The sequence below is a fragment of the Homalodisca vitripennis genome, chromosome 1 (assembly GCF_021130785.1).
Source record: "Homalodisca vitripennis isolate AUS2020 chromosome 1, UT_GWSS_2.1, whole genome shotgun sequence".
Taxonomy (NCBI): Eukaryota; Metazoa; Arthropoda; class Insecta; order Hemiptera; family Cicadellidae; genus Homalodisca; species Homalodisca vitripennis.
The window spans coordinates 86,463,013-86,484,714 of record NC_060207.1 but is presented as its reverse complement, the minus strand read 5'-3'; the positions used below and the strand labels follow the sequence as shown (position 1 = coordinate 86,484,714).

The 21,702-nt window shown below is 33.3% G+C and overlaps 1 protein-coding gene across 6 annotated transcripts in view; it reads right to left on the bottom strand.

Moving 5' to 3' along the window:
- Nucleotides 1-21,702, bottom strand: part of LOC124366009 (osmotic avoidance abnormal protein 3) — a 43,706-nt gene that overhangs the window by 9,162 nt on the left and 12,842 nt on the right. For 4 of the 6 annotated variants that reach the window (XM_046822204.1, XM_046822213.1, XM_046822222.1 and 1 more), the window contains exons 2-12: nt 18,319-18,398; nt 15,268-15,423; nt 11,359-11,644; nt 8,791-9,486; nt 7,003-7,142; nt 6,677-6,911; nt 5,590-5,810; nt 4,400-4,467; nt 4,109-4,153; nt 1,737-1,959; nt 164-324 (exon numbers count right to left, since the gene is read on the bottom strand). In XM_046822204.1, the coding sequence (XP_046678160.1) occupies nt 164-324; nt 1,737-1,959; nt 4,109-4,153; nt 4,400-4,467; nt 5,590-5,810; nt 6,677-6,911; nt 7,003-7,142; nt 8,791-9,486; nt 11,359-11,644; nt 15,268-15,423; nt 18,319-18,390 (2,303 nt within the window). In that variant the 5' untranslated portion in view covers nt 18,391-18,398. The remainder of the gene's footprint in view (nt 1-163; nt 325-1,736; nt 1,960-4,108; nt 4,154-4,399; nt 4,468-5,589; nt 5,811-6,676; nt 6,912-7,002; nt 7,143-8,790; nt 9,487-11,358; nt 11,645-15,267; nt 15,424-18,318; nt 18,399-21,702) is intronic. The other 2 variants (XM_046822229.1, XM_046822240.1) reach the window with 2 other exon arrangements.

Genomic DNA, 21,702 nt, shown 5'->3' with positions numbered 1-21,702 from the left:
TTCAGCGTCCTATTTTTCTGTTCATCAAAACCTTTCTTTGACCTCAACGGATATATTAAAAAAAGCCGAATCCAGCAGGTCTTGATATTAGCGCTTAGCAACACATTTAGCGATTCATATTTATTTATAATAATATAAGCCGTAGTCTAGTCAAACCCCTCACCAGTAGTTGCAGTCTTTTCTCAAGGTGGGCAGAACCTTGTCCAGGACCTGCTGGTAGAACGTGCACTGACGCTCCTGTTTACGGATAGTCTCCAGGTAGTCAGTCCGCTCGTTCTCAAACTCGCTCTGTAAATCTGTGATTTCTCTTTCTAGAGCTCTCAGCTGCAAAGCAAAATTTATAAATTCCTTTATTGTCCATAAACATATTTTATCCGATATATTAAAATACAATTATAATAATTATTTATTTGAACTTCTGATGAGCTTACATACTATACAAGATACTTTAATAATTGGAAACTTTAGCATAAAAAAACTGTTTTTGAATTTAGGAATAAAATTTATTCATTTATCATTAAGGCTTAAGGTATTTATTTATATTTAATATTGTAGCTGTACGATTTGATTAAGGGCTTAATGAATATTATAAGAGTGAGTTTTAGATTTTTCCATATTTTACATGTTTCTGCATTTGACTGGAAGTATTTTTTACAAACTTAAAAATAGTGTTCGATAATTAGTTCGATACCGTAGTATTGCGGTATTACATCTGTTCAAGATGCCAATCTAAAATGAGGACGAAATATTTCAAGAGTTATTATCTTAAACATGTTTTGATGCATATGATAAACTTAGGTGATAGTGATGACACATCACATAACTCATGTGGTGAAAATGAAGATTCAGTTGAATGTTGAGAAATACAAACACTGAATGTTTCTTTTAGATTCGTATTAAACTACTTGTTAATAAATAGCCTACATAGCATACATGTTATGTAGCCTAAATATTTTTTACTAATATAATTAGTAAAACATATAGTGTGTAATTTGTCTACATTATCTTATTATGATGTTTGTTTTTTCAACCGGTTATGTTTTTAATTAATTGTGTTTGAAAAGGTGACCATAACTGAACACCAAGATACTCTGTCATCTAACATGTTCTGATATCTTTAATTGTATTTTTGTATGCATATTATACTTTATGTCTGGTGAATTATTCTATGTGCAAAGGAATACTGCTCCCTTGTTTCCTTGGGCTGTAGTTTAAAAGAGAATGGCTCTTTGTGCATGGTATAATACCCTTTGCGTGACCACTTCGTCTCTTAGACTTTTTCACTATATTTCCAAACAAGTATTTGAAACATTTAAATGTAAGTGGGGGGTGGAGTAATTAAAACACGTAATAAGGTTATATGTTACTCCAGTGTTTAAAATAAATTTATATAACGGCTCAAGTCACACTTTTTGGAATTGTTTATGATGGCAATACAAACCAAACTTTTACTTATAATAAAAGTAACATGTTTGTAATTCTTAGCAATAAAGAGTTCTTATTTCTGTTCTTTATTTTGTTGCTAGTGTACACAATAAGGTAAACTACATCACAACAATCTGAAAAATATCGCTGTACATTTTATTTAAATAAATCAACATATGCTTATAATATACATGCAAATGTGTCACTATGAGAGAAGAGGCATTCAAGAGTATGTTTTGCTTTTCGATTATTTTAAATTCTGACGAAAAACTAGTAATGCTATTATATTAAGTTAAGTACTACTTAACCACCTTAGTCTTGTGTTTGCGAATGATGCCCTTCATCTCTTCCTGGATGTCATCATAAACCCCGAGCATCAACCCTGACTTGTCCTCGTCCTCAACTCTCGCCAAGACTCTCGCCAGAGCCTGCAGTCTGCGCTCGGCCGCTCGCTTCCTTCCTAGCCGCCTTTCCTTCAGCTCCTTGTCGTCTGCTCGCTCGCCCCCAACCATGCTGGCCTGCAGCTTCTGTAATCTACCAAAGCCATCTTAGAGTTATGTTTGCGAATTATGCTGTTAATCTTTTCCTATGATATCTCATATTTTACAAAATGCTTGGTCTTTACAATATATAAACAAATAAAACAAGATTTAAATATCAATCCAGAAAACAACTTGTAGTACATCTAAACAAACTTCATATAAACTGTACAAAATGATAACACTAAATCCCATATGTTAAATGCAACAGTTAGCTGGTTATTAATCAGCATTAAACTAGGCACAATAACCTGTTCAATGAACGAGATCTCATAACAATAGCAACACTAAGTAAATTAATCAGCGGTTAATAACTGGATTAATGTATTTTCCAGGTGGCGCTTGTACCTTTTCTATTCGGTCATTATTATTTCTCGTAGCAAAATCAATGTTGCATCAAAATGTTCATCTAAACGTAACCCATATTTTACTATTCTTATAAAAATTTCATAAAATTTCATTTTTGAGTTATTACAGTTAGAAAATATAGCCGCGATTTTGAAACTTGGTATGCCATTTTTAAACATATTTTTTCTAAACAGATCTTAATTAGTCTAAGCATTTCGCTAAGTTTGAACTTTATACCATTATTCAATTTAAAGATATTATCTTCCATAAAATACACAAATAGACAGACAGGCGCTAAATTAAGCAATATGAGACTATATGGCATTTATTACTTATTTTGACTACAAAAATCAAGTGGCGGAGTGTGATTAATGGATAACTTGCATAATTCAATTTGTAAGGATTTTTAAATCATGCAATATTTTCATCGATATTGTGGGTCCAAGTAGGAGAAATAAAGTTTTAAAATTTTGAACGTTTATAAACTACTTATGATGTTATAAATTAATTATTCTGAATTCATTGTTTAAAGTTCATTATTGGCGATAGATGATTTAAAAGGATAGAAAGGATTTCCTTTCTTCCAAAAACTAAATAACTACGGTTAGTAAACTTGTATCTTTCCTTGTCTTTGAGTGATGATACTCAAGCATTTTTCAACATTATGTAACTGGTTTTTGTATCTACTGTCCTAGAGAAGGAGATAGATACCAATTCTTGAAACAAAGTTTAATCTTTTACGACTTGCAACGGTAGGAAATACCGTGTAAACATTCAAGATAACAAACGTCAAATCCTTCAACATGACACATGACAAAGAAAAACAGAGGTTTAACCTTCAAACCAAATCTAATAACTCAAAAATACAACCGAACACGAAATCCACCTTTCTGTGTTAGTAGGGTTTTCAGGTTCGTAACTATTTATTACTCAGTTTCTAGTTCAGAAATGTGTTACATACATACTAGTGTTACTTCTATTTCTTTACTACATCTTGTATTAATAGTGAATTCATATTAATATGTTTTCTCCTTTATTCTTTGTTTTTGAATTTCCATAGGAGAAAGAGAACCATTGTGGTTATATATTAGCAACTTAATAAAATCCAGATACGGGAGGGAGAAGTGCTTATCGATCTTTAGAACTAAAATTAATGGTCTGTCATTTTCTTCTGATCTGAATGGTATGTATTCACATTATTTCACTTGGACTTGAGCTGTCGATTTTGAATTTCCATCCTCCCAGAGGCTCTTAATGTATACTCAAATAGAATAAAAAGAGTTTTGTAATCTGTATATTTTGAAACATAAGAAGATTATTTTTATTGCTCTAATTTGACTGTCAGAGTATTATAATAACCTAACTCCAATCCATGATAAAAATGGCCAATTGTACAAATGCCACCATTATACTGATTTATTAACTACTTTTATTTTACCAATGATTACTTACTAAGAAAGGTGTCTATGCCTACATTTATTGGCAGAAAATTATATTAATACTGTTTTACCTTTGATTAAAATAATAAATTTTAAACTAATTAATCTAAACAGCGATATTTATGATATTTCCTTACTGTCACTTTATGCGTAATTATCTGTCATTCATAATTTTAGTACTATACAACTACTTTAAGCCGTGTTTCTTTGTGAAATTAAAACTCTGATTTTCAGCTAAAACGCTTTAGTTTACTAATTACATTGTTATAAATATTAAAATTACACAACTGTATAGTAGAACATGTTATATATATATACATATTTATAATAGACTGACGTGTGTTATGCTAACCATACCTCTTCAAAATCTCTTGTTGAGCAGCAGTGAGCTTCACGTTGTCACTATAACAAAGAAATATATAGTTGTCTCTGAGGTGTTGAGTAAGTTTTATTACAAGAGCTCTGAGTTAAAATATATAATAATAATAATAATAATTTTACTATAATTGGGGGAATGTTTTTCTGTACTTAGAAGCTATGAGATTTATTATACATTTCTGGTATTTTTTTTTGCAGCTATTATGTAGAAAAATATACAGTTTATGTAGGTGGTAGGTAATCAAACGTTATTATTAATTTTTTACTAACCTGTTGAGTACTTCGTCGACGATTTTTTGAGTTGGAGTGACAGGAAGTAAATGGTGCTTATTTTGAGACTGAAAACCGAGGAAAACGAATATGAATAAATTTACATAACTAATAATATAAGAAATAATTTTTATTTTATAAATGCTTCCATCATTTACCTTTTAAAGTGTTTGAATAACTATAAAGACTAAAGATCTTACACTAATAAATGTTATACACATCTTAATATAGTCATAATGATAATTAACAACACAGCTATGAATACAACAAAATATTAACTTAGATATAGGTGATTCTTCGTGTCACAACATATACGTAACAAACAAATTAACCTACTTCCTTTTAGCTATTTTAGTTTTAAATTGTCATGATTCAAATATTTTAAAGACATGGAGTAGATTTAAAGAATATTGAGATGAGCTGTATTGGAGATTAGTAGGCTGATAAGAACTTTGTGTACTGCAACCTTCCTCAGTGGCAACCTCCACAAAAGACAGGGAAGTAGCAGAGATTTCAGAACTACACAGGTTTATGCTAATTGAGATTATAGGTAATGGAAAGTCCTGTCTGAATATTTACTGATTTGGAATATTTGGAATTCCAATCAAGATAATAATATGGAACTCTACTGGTAAGTAAAGATGTCTGCCGCTATCGTCAGATTAGTGAAGGAGACTCGGACTTCAGAGAAATTCAAGATAGTTGATCACAATAGTAGAAAAACCCAAAGGCATTAGTAAATTCAATTTTTTTTCTAGCACTGTTGATTGAGTTAACAGTATAATAATGCGATTGTCATATTTGACATTAGAAACAAAATGTATGTATTATTTGAGAGAACCTAAATGATCGTCATATATGACAATATGGGTGAACTCTAGGAGGAGTTCTTCATCAGTAAATTGGGTGAAACCGAGCATACATCGGTATTAGTGATTTTTTATTCTGTCAGGTAGCTCTGGCGCATGTTAGTACATGGTCTACATAGTAATGGTATTGGATTATCATTTTTAATCGTGTTAAGTAAGCCATGTCTTCCCGTTACAGCATGGTTTATATTACTTTGCATACTTTGGTAAACAATACTTGACAGATTAAATTATTCATTGGTTGTATATGATTCCAGAACAAAATATAGTAGAAATTTCTTATTTTGAAAATTAAACTGAGCAAATTAACTTTTGTATGACCTGTGAATTTATCCTGGCGAGATCTCGGTCATATTGCTCCTTCAGTGCCAGGAGATCGTTTTGTACTTGACACTTGGACAGATGCATGGCCTGGAACTGCTCCCTCAGAGCAGACATTTCCTTCTCGTACTCTCTCCTCATCTTGTCCCTCTCTGTCTGCAAGTTGTCATCCTCCTCCACCACTGCACTCACAGCCAGAAGTGGAGACAAAATTAGTTCATCTATCAAATTCAAATTCAAAACTCAAATTAAAATTCAACACAATTATTAGTTCATTGTAACTAATATCTTAATAAACCTTCGGTCACTTCACGATCAACAGAGATGTTTTGGTTCTTTATACCCTTTTAACAACTGTAGATATGGAAATAATATTCCTTCTTCTTGTTACCTGAGGTTTCAGAGCATTGTTCAAATATACAAGTTCCGGTGAGCTAGAGAGGGTACTACAATTCAAGAATGTGCTGAACCCAAATCGTGTCACCTTCTTTTAACATTGTCTTTGTACTGTATGATTGAAAATACTCATTAAAAGATCATGTAACTGAACTTAGTTTGTTTACAAATTTATTTATTCAGCTATTTTATCCTTGGCACTATAGTTACGTATCATACAATTTAAAAATATTCGCTGTCACTCAGCCTTAAGTCTCATGAAGTGGCATGCACCATCATCGAACAGAGTGTAAAGCCACAAATATTTTAAAATAAAATACAGAATAAAAATGTAGCATAGAACACTAAATGAAAATATTGTAGATACTGTACTTAATTAGAATTGAAAAGACCAATTCTATAAAAATGTCAAAATAGTATTTCAAAATATTCTTCATAAAAACAATCTGAAAACATTATATCGCTGTACATTGTATTTACATAAACCCCATCTTGTTGATAAAAATCTTTATAGCTGGACAAGTAACGTTGAAATTTGACGCCATGCCTTTAGGATCTTGACACATTATATACTATATTCACTACTAAACTAAAAGCTAAAGATAAAATAAACCTTTTTGCATTTTGAAACACTTTACTGTTGAGAATTTTGAACAGAGTAACATTAAAAACAGAAGTAAATTACTCCCACCTGTAGTGACGGGTAGTGTCGTTACATTGGCCTCCAGAAGAGATCTTAGCTTCCTGATCTCTTCCTGATATTCTCTCAGCATGGTGTCCTTGGGATCCTCGTTGATATGGGGCTGGTTGGTGATGTTCTTAGCTCGATTAGCGTAGCGCAGCGTAGACAGTGTCTCGTCGTAGTTGTTGTCAGCCGGGGAAAGGCAGGCGACCATCAGTGTCTTGGTGTTGCCTCCCAGAGAATCCTGATTTTGTAGGAGAAGACGAGATTACAAACAGTGGAATTCTATCCTTAGCAAGGCTAAGATGTACATGCTAAGTGACTTCTAGTCCAACCTGCAGTAGCCTAGTCAGCTTGGAGTCTCTGTATGGAATGTGCTTCGCCTTGCCGTCCACCAGCGCGGATATTACATTTCCAAGTGCTGACAGTGACAGGTTAATCTTGGTGGCCTCCTTCAGTCTATCCCCAGAAGCACCTTTGCAGTCATATAACAATATTAAATAAAAGAGTAGCCTTTTAACGTATCCACTTCAAAAGATTATTTTATCTTATTAAAATGTGAGAAATATATTAAAAAGCGAGGAAGAAGTATGCCACGCCACTTGTCTTAACTGACTTCACTCATATTGCATAAAAATGTTTAAATCTATATCTTATTTTATTCTCGAGATGTCCTGCAAAGAGACAATCATACAAAAATGTTGACACGAAAAGGGCGTTGACACCATATAACTCATTTTTGTAGAAATACAGCTTATTGCAAAATTTAGTCTACGAATAAAATGTTTCTTGACTTATCTTACCACATGATACATTTAGAGATTTGTCAATTAAAGTCGGTTTCATATCAGTGTTTAAACAATAAAAGTTCATACAAAACATCACTACAAAATAATATTGTATCTGTTGGGATAGTTAGACTAAATGTGTTAGTATGTCACACGTTTGAAGCTCTTACAGGTGTATTAAGTTTATTTACATATTTATTAATTATTTTATTTTCATGTTACTATCATGGTTACTCATAAGAAGAATATAAAAATATTCACTAACGTTCTGCCAAATTTCCAAACTCAATTCAAAATGTTGCTTCATGCACAATTTCATGTTTATAGGTCAATTCGTTTACGAGATATCGTGCGGACGGACAGAAATTGAATTTCTCCTGCCCCACGAGTGATAGGTTTCGCTAAAGCTCAGCAATGTCCGAGTAAATGACACTGGAAATATGAAAGCTATTTTAAAATAGCTAATTCTGAAATTGTAGGTCAAGCGTTTTGAATTTTGAGGTAATAACGTTTCTGCATGGTGTCCTACTATTGGGCGTACCTCGGTCCAGATTTGGAATAAAGTTAATTTCTTTTGATTTCAGTTCTAATAATGTTTTCTATAATTCATTATTCGTAGTAATAATATTGAAACATCCGCACTATCTAATAATACAATTCAAGTCATATTAATTTTACTCTAAATCGAATGTGTTAGTAAATAGAATAATTTATTCGTCATTACGGATTAGAGTAGTGAAACATTTGTTAGGTTTTAACAAAGATAATAAACGTAAACGTTTTTAACGATTTCTTAAACTTTATATCGTCTCTTTTCGTTTCCTATTACATTTAACATGTTTCTGTGACAAGATTAGGAACACTAAACAGGAAAATGAATTCGTATGCGGATAGCTACATAACTAGAAACGTTATGTATAACGTCTTTAGGTTATTTTAATTTGCATCTCACAATTTTTTATAGTATATTCAAATTTTGAATATTTTCTTCTACAAAAGGTTCAAAACTGAACGGTCTTTTTTATGTTAGAGAATTATTTCACGCTTTTCAAAGTCTTACACAGTTGACCTCTCTACCATGTTTAATTCTCAAAACATTTACGTAATTTCCACTAAAGTTAGCGGGGTTTGAGTTAGTTACATAAGAAAGTAGATAAAGCAGTTGATAAATTTCTAACCCACATATTTAAAGTCTGAATGAAGTCATTTTTAGTATTAACTGATTAAGAAAGTTATCAATAAACTAAAAAAAAATAAACATATATACTGACTACACACTGAATATGTAATCACACAAGCAGGTATAATTAAAGAGTGATACTCGGGTCCTCTCACCGGTTTTTGCTTGGCGCTCGCTGCCAGCCAGGTCCACGAGACTCAGTTTGCCTCGCCTAATGGGACCCGCTTCAAGACACTCGGACATGGGCATCATCTCCACAGACACGCTGAATATGGAATGACTTCTGGAGCTGTCAGCGTTCATCAAGGTTGCCCCCGTGGAGCGGTTCCTCCATCCTCGTTCCATCAGATCCTGACAGTCCGCCACACACGCCACGGTGTGATGTGATAACTCTACAACACAGACACAGACACGCTCAATCAAGATGGAGTGACTTCTGGAGCTGTCAGCGTTCATCAAGGTTGCCCCCGTGGAGCGGTTCCTCCATCCTCGTTCCATCAGATCCTGACAGTCCGCCACACACGCCACGGTGTGATGTGATAACTCTACAACACAGACACAGACACGCTCAATCAAGATGGAGTGACTTCTGGAGCTGTCAGCGTTCATCAAGGTTGCCCCCGTGGAGCGGTTCCTCCATCCTCGTTCCATCAGATCCTGACAGTCCGCCACACACGCCACGGTGTGATGTGATAACTCTACAACACAGACACAGACACGCTCAATCAAGATGGAGTGACTTCTGGAGCTGTCAGCGTTCATCAAGGTTGCCCCCGTGGAGCGGTTTTTCCATCCTCGTTCCATCAGATCCTGACAGTCCGCCACACACGCCACGGTGTGATGTGATAACTCTACAACACAGACACAGACACGCTCAATCAAGATGGAGTGACTTCTGGAGCTGTCAGCGTTCATCAAGGTTGTCCCCGTGGAGCGGTTTCTCCATCCTCGTTCCATCAGATCCTGACAGTCCGCATCACACGCCACGGTGTGATGTGATAACTCTACAACACAGACACAAACACGCTCAATCAAGATGGAGTGACTTCTGGAGCTGTCAGCGTTCATCAAGGTTGTCCCCGTGGAGCGGTTTCTCCATCCTCGACCCATCAGACTTGACAGTCCGCCACTCACGCCACGGTGTGGGTATGTGATAACTCTACAACACACACACACACACACACACACACACACACAACACACACACACACACACACACACACACACACACACACACACACACACACACACACACACACACACACACGCACACGCACACGCACGCACGCACACACTGTGAGAGAGAGAGAGAGAGAGAGAGAGAGAGAGAGAGAGAGAGAGAGAGAGAGAGAGACTTCTGGAGCTGTCAGAGTTCAATGATACCACCGCGGAGCGGTTTTTCTATTAATTTCCCATGAATTCCTCACAGTCCACCACAAAACCCACTGTGTGATCTGACAACTCTTCAAAACAGATGATAGGCTGAAAATAAACATTACACTATAACTATCTACAATGTTAATTCTTTGTTTAAACAAAATGATCATACTCTCAACGATAGTAATAGTTTAAATGACAGTTATCATTAAGGACTCGACAAGGTCTTATTGCTTAACCTTGTCGTTTCCACTCTTCTGTTTTTATATGCGATAACTGTCTATTTAAGGGTCCCAGGAATTTGAATCTAGGTATATAGGTACCTCTTGGTATAAGGAAGGACTTTATTGAGTCAAAATATCAAAGGACAGTCCGCCTGTCTCTCTGTCCGTCTATGTGACAGCTCTTTCGTTACGTTCTTCCATTCATTATAGTACCATTTTGTCTGTGATAGGGATTTGAAAAATAAAATATCCTTTATTTACGATTTAGGCGTCTTAAATCACTGATAAATGATAGAATTATCTTTCCTATCCTATTCACTTTCAAATCAGGTACACATAGTAAACACAATTTTTTCTTTTGCACCAACAAAAAATCGTATTAAACAATCTTTTTGTTTCTAAATTACTCGCTACAAGTATAACATAATGAAATAGTACATTTAGTTATTAGTTTACTCAACGAAAAAAAATCTTAATTTATCAGTAAAAATTACCTAATTTATGTAATAGCTATCATTCCCTCATATCACCAGTCAATCTTACATCCTCGCCAGAACACTACTCAAGATTTAACTAATGTGAAATACTCAGTCTAAATCAATGGTTTGCTCTTAGCCATACTCAAAACGTAATACGATAAATAGGTAGCGCTGTGGAAAACGTCAATGTAGTGTTGATAGCCTGATCAATTTAAAATAAAAAATATTAATGAAAACGTTTATCAATTTAGTTATTAGATAAACAAGAAAATGTTTAAACTTAAAGTATTTAATGCATGTAATAAAACAATACGTAAAAAATTCTCTTTACGTGTAATTTTGACCTATACACGAAAGGAAACACTATTACGCATCCAAAAATAATAAACTAACTGCGCATCCTCAATCATACTTGCAAAAATAAGAAGAATAAATAAAAATACTTTAGATATTCTAAGAAAACAGCTTACATTAAAAATAAAAAATTACACTTCCTTACACATTATTATAATGATGTGTAATATTTCTACCATCTACAATAACAACTTTATTATTTATGATAGTGATGATTGTATCTGATTAAAAGATATTAAAAATTGTAATAATGTATTAATACAGGGGTTATTACAACTTAATAACATACCACAGACGTAAACACCACGGTCCGGATTCTCTTTAAGGTCAAGGCGTTTCTTGGTGTCGTTGCCCAGCAGGTCTCTGATCTCCTCGTTGTATATCTCCAGGTAGGAGGCTAGTACGAGATACTTGACGTCCTCCACCAGGGAGATAGCCTCAAACACGTGCTCGAATGCCCGCGGAATGATCCCCCTCTGGGCTGGCGGGCTCTCTACTCCTTGCATCGAGAAACTCTTGCCACAGCCGGTCTGCCCGTAGGCGAAAACAGTACTGTTGTAGCCTTCTAACACTCCCTGTACAATGTGAACAAGATCAGTCTGCACTGTTGGTAATTTCAGTTAACACAACAGTTTTGAGTTGTTTGATTAAACGTAAGCCTTTAAAGTAACGTTAATTTTCTACCTAAAGACACTGTAAAGAAGAATTGTAATAGCTTAATGGTCATAATTAATATATACAGGTTGTCTTAAGCAAATGCCCAGGGATAAAAAAACCCTAAAGGTATTCAAAAAACCTAAAATGTTGTCTGCTTTTTTAATTTTCGAGTTATTGCTTTTGTTGTACTTTTTTACTTAACTCTTTACTGTTATGTAGCGTTCTTGGCTAAAGCCATGTAAACAGTTAAGATAATAGCTTGAATTTTTTCAAAACTACCTGACTGGTGAATTGTATCTGACGGATATAAATTTGTCACCATACATCTATCCATGGTGTTTTGAAAAATAATTAAATGTTAGAAAACGTGAAATTTCTAACAATAAATATATTTAAAGAAAATTAAAGTAAAAAATTTTATTATTTTTTTCTCAATCTTAGTTTTTTTAATGTACATTTTGCTAGCTATTTATCCTAAAAATATGGCAGTGCTATCCTAATTATATCATATTGTACCGATTGTATTAAATTGTAATTCTGGGGTAACTAGATTACAGGTGGAAGGAGTAGGCCCAGAAGAATGATAAGGACTGGAGAGTACAAAAGAGACTGCTATCAGCGAGGCGCGCATCACAGATGGCAGTGTTTGATAACGAAATTGAGAGGTGGGGTGAGGTAGACGTGCCGTACCTCCCGTCTCAGTTGATCGGAAGTAGTAATAACGAGTAGTCTTTGAAAGTGCTTAGAGTTAATCTTTTTGCTAATCGTCATCGAACCTGCGGGCAAGTGAACCTTTTAACTGGAGTCCAGTCAATATTCATTCTTAGTTATTTTGAATAATTTTGGGGAAAGAAATATTGTAAAAATTAAATTTAATGGGAATTTAGGAACTTTTCCTTTTGATCTGTGCAATATAAAACTTGTTGGTACAGTGAGCACATGTATATAAAATTTTATGTAAAAATACTAAAAGAGTTTTGTGGTTGTTACAGATGCTTTCGGCAATAAAAATTCTAACACTGAAAAGAAGTAATATTTAAAGTAAAGTAAAGAAAATTAGTAACAAAATAAAATTGAATTTTGAAGATAAATTAAAGTGAAGAATTGCCAGATCAGATTAGAGTATGAAAGTTTTGAATTTTGAAAATTGAATAAAAGACAAGCTGTAAGAACTTTGTACATTTTTTGAGTGACGAATATATTACAAGTTTGAATTTAAAAGTCATCAAGAAGTTTTTGTTTTAATTTTAAATCCAGTAATTATTTTCAATAAGAAGTTTTATTTTAGTTTAAAATTGATTTATTTCAGATGATTTGATTTATTTCTTTTCCTTTTTTGAACCTTCACAAAAATTTAAATTTCAAAGCTAACCCCTCATGTGCCAGTAAAACGGTACAATATCTCAAATTCCACTCAAAACGCATAGAGCCGACAATTCCAGTTTTATTGGAAAATTAGCAAATTATTTATAACGTCAAAAACAACAAAATGTCGTAATTAACGTAATCATGGTTCCTAAAATATTTAATGTTATGTTTTAGTTGTCAAATACAAGTATAAGTTCTGTGTGACAACACAGTAAATAAAAGAGTAAATTAATTACACTATTAAATACTTTCAAATACTAACTATACAAATACAAATTCTTCTAAACAATACTAGGAACTTTAATATTACAAAACCCTGGTGTTACAATCAATACTACAAACAATTGGAATAGAAATATCCATACAACGATAAAACTCTTTAGTTTTAACAATGGGTTTTATCTGACAGCTTGACTATAATATTCCCTAAATGGTTCTACAGTACTGTAGCAATATATTTGTAAGAAATATAAAAGTTATCTGGAAAAATGATATTCAGTTTTAGTGCTGTAACATTTCTTGACAAAATGAGAACCTTCTCGCATTTAGCTGTTGGACTCTTTTTTAGTTGATGAGCCTTTTTAATGTGGTATGGATGAAAATCTTCCTGCTGGAGTATGCGATGAACTACTGACTTTGGAGTACCAGTTTGGTGTTCTATGCGCTGACACTAACTCTACTCTCAATTGTTCAAGCACAGAATCGACGATATCATGATTTCTAAAGGACGATCGGCTCCTTCTCCAGGCACCCGTTCTTCCAGGTAAACATTATGCACTCTTAAGATCATACGATGATCGGGGAATGTATCAGGCTGAGGATCTCCGCGGCGGACTACAAGCTGCGTGTATAATCTGGCGGCTTCAGAAGCATTACCTCTTGCATACCCATGATCGTGGTACATTTCTGCACAATCTCTAGGTAAAAAAGGCGTACAGTATAGTTACTTACTCACAAATTATTATTCACTTAAAGTTCCAAAAATGGCAAAATTATCTTAATAACGACATGTATTTCAATACTGTTTATTCTTCGAAGTTCACAAATAAATATAAATTTAAATCGGATAATTTGTTTTAGGTTATTTGAGTACCTTTAGCGGTGCTCTGTCTCTGAACTTTTGCTTTACACTCATTTTTGGGACATTCTGTATATGAGAAACAATTATTAGTAGTATTGTAGAGAATATGTGTAAAAGTGTTGAATAAAACCATATTTATAGTCCTTAGCATATGTATAAAAAGTATGATAATTTTAACTAGCACTAACCAGTGAATTGATACTGAATTTTATATTTTATAGTGACCCATTTCCTAAAACTGTAAATAATAATATAAAGAAATTTCAGACAACTCCTTTAAACCTTTCGTCTTCAAAGTAGACAATGTGCTCTGATAAATTAGGCTATGATTTAAAACCTCTGTCGTTATATTTCAAAACGTCTTTGATCATTTCTACTTACACAAAACCTTTAAGTGAGTCAAAAATATCCACAAAATTATACGAGAGGAGAGATTCTTTAATAACTGTGGTTCTTGTTTCAGCATGTGCATACGTTACAAAACTTCTGTGACGAATTATCCATCCCCAATGATCCAATTTTATTGGGATGGAGTACTTGAAAACTACAAAGTTTATACCATTATATATATATATATATATATATATATATATATATATATATATATATATATATATATATATATATATATATATATATATATATATATATATATATACTCAATTACAGACTTCACTTGTGAATTATAACTAAAACTTGACAACATAGTAGCTAAAGTCTTGTGGGAATTGGAGAAAGAAACCTGGAAAAGCCCAACTGAGCTGACCAGATTTCCAGAAATTTGATACGTGAGATCACAAGTGGTCACTTTCAACTTGTGTGTGTGTGTGTGTGTGTGTGTGTGTGTGTGTGTGTGTGTGTGTGTGTGTGTGTGTGTGTGTGTGTGTGTGTGTGTGTTTTAAGTTATCCCTGGCCTGGTAGACTTGGCGCGTTGACCTCATGTAAACCGGCCTGTCTCCACGTCTGATGGGTAGTGATGGGCGGCACTTTACTCTCAACTCTCGGTGAATACATCTACAGCCTTTGACAAAGACGATTATCAGTATCATACCCAATTTCCAAATCGGAGATAATCTACAAAGTTACACTCACCTCTACCAGAGGATACGCGATCTCGTTGTAGATCTGCTCGGTGGTAGAGTTGATGTAGTAGACACCATCGAAGGTGAAGGTCTTTGGCGGCGCGGAGCTGTCCCTGGGGTTTATCAGCGAGCAGGTGCATCGCTCAGAGTCCATCAGCACTACGTTCTACAGACAACAGTCATGGATTATGTGGAGCTGAAGAAGCTAATCGATTCATAAGCCTAATATGTATGAGAATTGATGCGAAGAGGAGACCAGGTGTAAAGATCGGTGTCAGGCATTCCATTATCTTATGGTATTCATCGTGCTACATAAGAATAAGAAGCTCGGATGCCGTTACTTCCCTCATGATTAATCTCCAACACTAGTTGTTCATTGTACCTCTCACTTGGTTTCTAAATAAAGCCTTACTGGTATCCTGTGTTGTTTCAATGTATCTGGTTTAACTTACAATATTAAGCGAGCAAGAAAAGAACAAAATTTGTTTTTAAGTTACACATATATTGAATGAGATTGTTTTTAGATATTTGGACTTATCGCATTTAGTTTGGTTATATGTGACAGAAAAATCAAAATCATATATATTTTTTGTGAATAAATAATGCATTTATTTTTATCATTTAAATACATGTAAATAGAGTATACAATAATATTCAGCTTAAAGGGGAAAAAATATACCAAACCAAAAAAATATTGCACTTGGAAGGGCATCATGAACTTCTTAATTGAAAACTAAGCAGCAAGTCTGTTTTACAATAGCAGAATAAAAATACAAACCACTTTAATTACAAACAGAAATTATTCTATTTCGTTAAAATAACATATTAATAGAAAATCCAACCTATTTTCAATATCAAAACATACATTTGTAAAGTAGGAACACAAAATATGTTTACTGAACAACTAAATAAAAAATTTTAACATTCTTATTGAACAAACAAACCTTCATCTTTTTTTTAAATATATACAGATCTATTACTTTTAGTATCCATTGGAATTAAATTAAAATGTATATCTTAAAAACTTAATACATTTTTGGCTTAGGTAATCAGTTGCAAATAATGTTGATCCACTGTGTTGAGGTCCAGTGTTACCACTTAATATTAAAAATTACTACGATTTAACTAAATTACTGAAACATATAATTATCCTATTGGCAAAAACTTGTTTGCAGTTGAATAAAAATAAAGCGGATTCCATATTATAATGTAATAGTACCACGCTACTCGGAAAGTGAAAGATACGAGTTCGCATCCTAGCGTACCATGCACGTTTTGTGAATAAATCTAGATTTTTAGACGAAAACGTTCTGTTCAACATAAATTGACTTTGCAGAATATAAGAAATGGTTTTAGGTATTCAAATATAGCTTTATAACATAAATAAGTTACTTTACATTACTTCAAACGTTTAAAGCTCTCTAAATTAGCTCTTATTTCTTTAGGTGTAAATATGACCATGTAAGTGGACAACACGGCGTTACAAGTGATTGCTTTTCGGGGTCAGGGTTGATAAACGGGGGCAAGCTGTACAGCAGTATGGCCGGTCACGCGATAAAGGCGCCTTGACCTTACCGGATCAGATAAGAGACTGACTCAGAGGTCCATAGTCCACCGTGACGTCACTGGACTACTAGGTATTCGATCGATTCACTGACCACATACCTCGACTTACACTGGACCCGTTACTAAGCCGACCAAAACAATTCCTCATCATACAAATTAGCAATATTACCCCTATAACATATTAACGACTTAATTCTTTATATTTCTCGAAATAAGTTAATTTTTGGCAGCATTCTATTGCCATATCCCAGCATGGCTTTATGCAACAATTTGGAGCAAGGAGAACCATACTAAGTGGTTTCCTAACTTTTGTATACAACCTCATACTCGAAATGGGAGATGGAGGTCCTTGAATTATAAATACTTTTATGGTGGAATTTTATCCTGTAAAAGGATATACACGTTAAGACTGCCATAATAAAAATCCACAATAAAAAATAGAAATTACTATCATTAATATAATTACAATGATCCTTCAGTAGCTTTGACATTGTTTGACGTGAAAAATAATGTGCTGACAGAAATAACGTTTAGTCTTATTATTTGTAAAATTAATTCATTTGTCTAATGATCCTATTACAGTATCTAATAATTTCAGCAATTATACTGACTTTTTCCTGACCATTTTATTACTGGCTAGAGAATTGAAAGAGGACAAAACTAGTACTAATGATCTCTAAAATCATAGAATACTGACATCATAAATAATTCCTTAACATAATACTTTTTATAACTTACTAATGTAGTAATTTTTGTTTAATACAGAGTTCTCATTAAACAAGATATCCTACAACTTTACTGTGCATATGTAAAAATTGACTTTATTTGAGAAAGAGAGCTTCTTTGGAAAATTCTTGTGTTTAAATTATTTGTTTAACGTATCCTTTATACCTTTCTGCGCGGCCTGATTTTTACCACTTTTTAGTGGCATTGAACTGAGATAAATAAGAAAGTATTTAAGTTTCTTATTCTAATTTGTACTTATTCTAAAGGCTTTCTCCCTGCTCGGAATTGTTTGTAATGTGTTTTTTTTTCTCTAACGGAACAAATTATCTGTTCACACTGTCTTTAAATTAATTCAAACTTTTATAAGCATTCAATTAACTTAAACGGTTCCGTTCTTTAAGTCTATGAAGGACTTGGTAGAGCATTAAAATTCAGAAACAAATTAACTTTCGGATTTAGGACTACTGTTATAAAAAAAATACTAATAAATATTTATTTAAAACACAAAACCTTTTGTTGAAAAGTTGCTTTATATTGTATTTGTATCTATATTTAAACATCGCAAATGTGGTGTGAATTCCTGCCTCATGGCGCCAACCTTGTACAATAATTTAAAACCACGGGAATCTAAATCGTTCATTGCTAACTTTTTGCATTGCACATTCTTGGTTTGAAAAAGAACAGTGTTATTTACAGCATATCCTAAATATAATGGTAAAAGCAAATGTTTCAAAATAAAAGTGAACCACATAAATATGCCTGAACTCACCTTGCTCTTCATTTGGATCTCTCGGCTGTTCATGGGCCGGCACCTCACGATTACCTTCACCGCTTCCGCCATCTTTGGATCTGTAAAATTGTATTAGATAATATTTTTACTGTTACAGATACAAAATATGTGATTCCCAGATATGTATATAGGGACATATATTTGCTGTATACTTTATTGTACTAACACTTGTAAGTTGTCTCATTGTTTTCATTGATGAATAATAGATCTTCAATATGTTATAGGATTAACTCATAAATTAGTTCCATTTTGTAGGATTTTCTGAAATTCTTTGTTTAATTTAAAAACTGTAACTGACAATGGTATTTAAAATCAAAGTTGTTGTTTGTAAAATCTTTGTTGACTTTGAGAAATAATTTATACGATAACCAGCTCTCCCAAAAAGAAAACTGCATACAGACCCCTTCAATTAAAAATGTTTGATAACATGGTTCCTTCCTTCCTTCCTTCAAATCACATTATAACAAAAATTTAACTAAAGTACAGAAAATTAAAAAAGCTTTTTTTAAATTGACGTGGATACTCTTCACGTGCTCCCCAAACCTTCAAGTCTGCATAGCAGCTTCACTAACAACCTCACTGAGAATATTGACACCTAGTATGATGGAATGCTTAAATGGGATGTTGTGATCGAAAGATATACTCCCAAAATCTATTAAAAAACTTTCAAGAGTTTGATTTATAGTATCATCTCTTACAAAGCGATCCAGTTTCACTGTTACCTCTCATTTTGGACTAGAACATAGTTCATAACAATTACAGACCTCTCGAATTTGTTATAGGTATAGCGCTTCCGGTTAAAGAAGTGATCAAGTTTGCTAAAAATACATCGCTAATCTAAAACCTCTCTTCCACTTCGTGAGTATATTACGTCTCTAGACACAACTGATAATAAAGAATTAAAAGCAGAATAAATAAAACAGGATATATGTATATCACCTGAGGTATAACATTAAAGGCGGCAGTATAAATCCAAATGATTTTCCTCCTGGCAATTGGATGAAAGGAGGAACTATTAGCAGTTTAAGTCATCCAATTTGCTACATGATATCAAAATTCACCGTGGGGTAGATTTTATACACGGGCAGCCCATACCCTTCCTGGCTGACTGTATCAATGAGACCTCTTAAGATCAAGAATAATTTAACTTGATTAAGCTATGATATATTTTTTTATATACGGAATAAAACTTGCAATTGGCAGAATGAGATTAATGTTTATTAATGTTAGTAAGACATATCTTACTTACTAAGTATATAAAATTAAAGGCAACCAACACTTGAAATACAAAAATTTCGCCTAAAAATGTAAGTTTGTGTCTTATCTTAATTATGTGTAGAATATCGTACCCAATCTGAATATATGTTACGTTTTACTGAAATTTAATTATTTATTCTCAAAACCATATAAGGTATACTTGCGCTTGGTTTTATAAAAACATAATATTAGCCTAAACTTAAGCATTAATAAACATGTAGCATTGTTGTCTATTGATTACCAGTCGTCCAAATCTATTTGTATATGAATAACACAGGCGACCTGAATTCGGTGTAATGTATGCCATCAGCGCAAATTGCCGAATCAATAGGTGAAAGTCCGAGTGTTTCCGGTTGTGACCATCCTCACTTAGTTTCCACGCAACCAATCACTTCAAGACGTCAATACTACACGCATTATTCATTGTATGACCTGTGCCAACTGCCAATGCTGACTCTCCATCCCTCTTACTGTTGCCAGGGAGTGAACTCTTATTACTTTAGCCTTACTTTACATTATTATTTTAAAACTGCCAACAGACCAAGTTTGGAGTAGACGAAATGTTGTATAGAGAGAATATATGTACATTTAATATTTTTTAATTTAATTGATTATTAGAAAAATAAAAATAGTCCTTTTTAGTTCTCAAATAGAGTATGTGAATAATAGAAACCCCTCGCGTGCTTGTTGCAACTCGGTTTTACGTTTTAGCCAAACGTAAGCTACTAATGTGAGATAATACATTGGGGGCTTGAAAAGTGTTGGTTCACTTTACGTAAAATATCTAGCCATGTAATGTCATTAAAGACTTACTTCTTTGAAATATATATTATTGACTATTGTTTATTTAAAAATTTAACAGGATTTCAAAAATTTGAGATCGTCATGTTATACGAGGTATAACACTCGTACGTGTTGTGTTTTATCCTTACAATATACAAAAATAGCTAAAGTCCGACACCCTGTTTTTCCCACACTTATCATTTTTGGTATTATTATTCATTATATTATTATGTATTGTTAAAATCAATAGGTTTTTATGTAAAAGAACTGAAAAATTGAATAAAATACGTCCCAAACCTGTTAGACCACACATTTCTGAAATGCCAGACAAAATATGCAAAATTCGGTCTCGAAAAAACATGCTTTGTTTAGATTTGCAGTACATTAACTTCATTAAATAGGTAATAAACACGCAAACTTCTTAGTCAAAACTTTTAGAGAAATTAATTCTAAAGAGAATGATGTTAATATAGGTTAATAATAAATAAACACAAAGTTTAAAAAATGAACGCCGAAAGAAACGTTTACTTAAGAAAGACCGAGATGCTACCAGAAAAGCTATACACGTGGTTTAGTTAAACGCACTAGACTGTGAATAAATTATTAAGGAAATCATTTTGAACAACATTTATAAGGTATGGAAATTGGAATAAAAGATTAGCAAAAATCAGCAATCAAAATTTTTGGTTTTTATGAAGAACGTTCATTTAATAAACAGATATTGCATTTTCTGTCTTAGTTTTGGTATGTTTTGATTTAATTAAGCATGAGTTTTTAAAGTTTTTGTTTGTTTTTTATTGGCCTATTTTACATCATTCTCTTTAGAATTAATTTCTCTAAAAGTTTTTGCTAAAAAGTTTACGTGTTTATTACCTATTTTATGAATTTAATGTACTACAAATCTAAACAAAGCATGTTTTTTCGACACCGAATTTTGCATATTTTGTCTTACGAGGTATGGCTATTAAATAACGGGACTGATATTGTAAAAAAATTTATTTTCATTTTAAACATAATTACTTATTATCACCTTCAATATACATCCCTTCTCTATCCCTGCAACGCTCCATGCGAATTTTCCATTGTTGAAAACAATGCTGAAAGTCATCTTCTGTCAACTCTTTCAGGAGTCTTGCCGCTTTTTCTTCAACAGCTTCTACGGATTCAAATCTCGTACCTTTCAATGCAGATTTCACCTTAGGGAAAAGATAAAAGTCGCATGGTGCTAGGTCTGGCGAGTAAGGTGGATGTTCTAACACTGGGATGCTATACTTGGTCAGGAACCGCTTGACAGATAACGTGGAATGAGCTGGCGCATTGTCT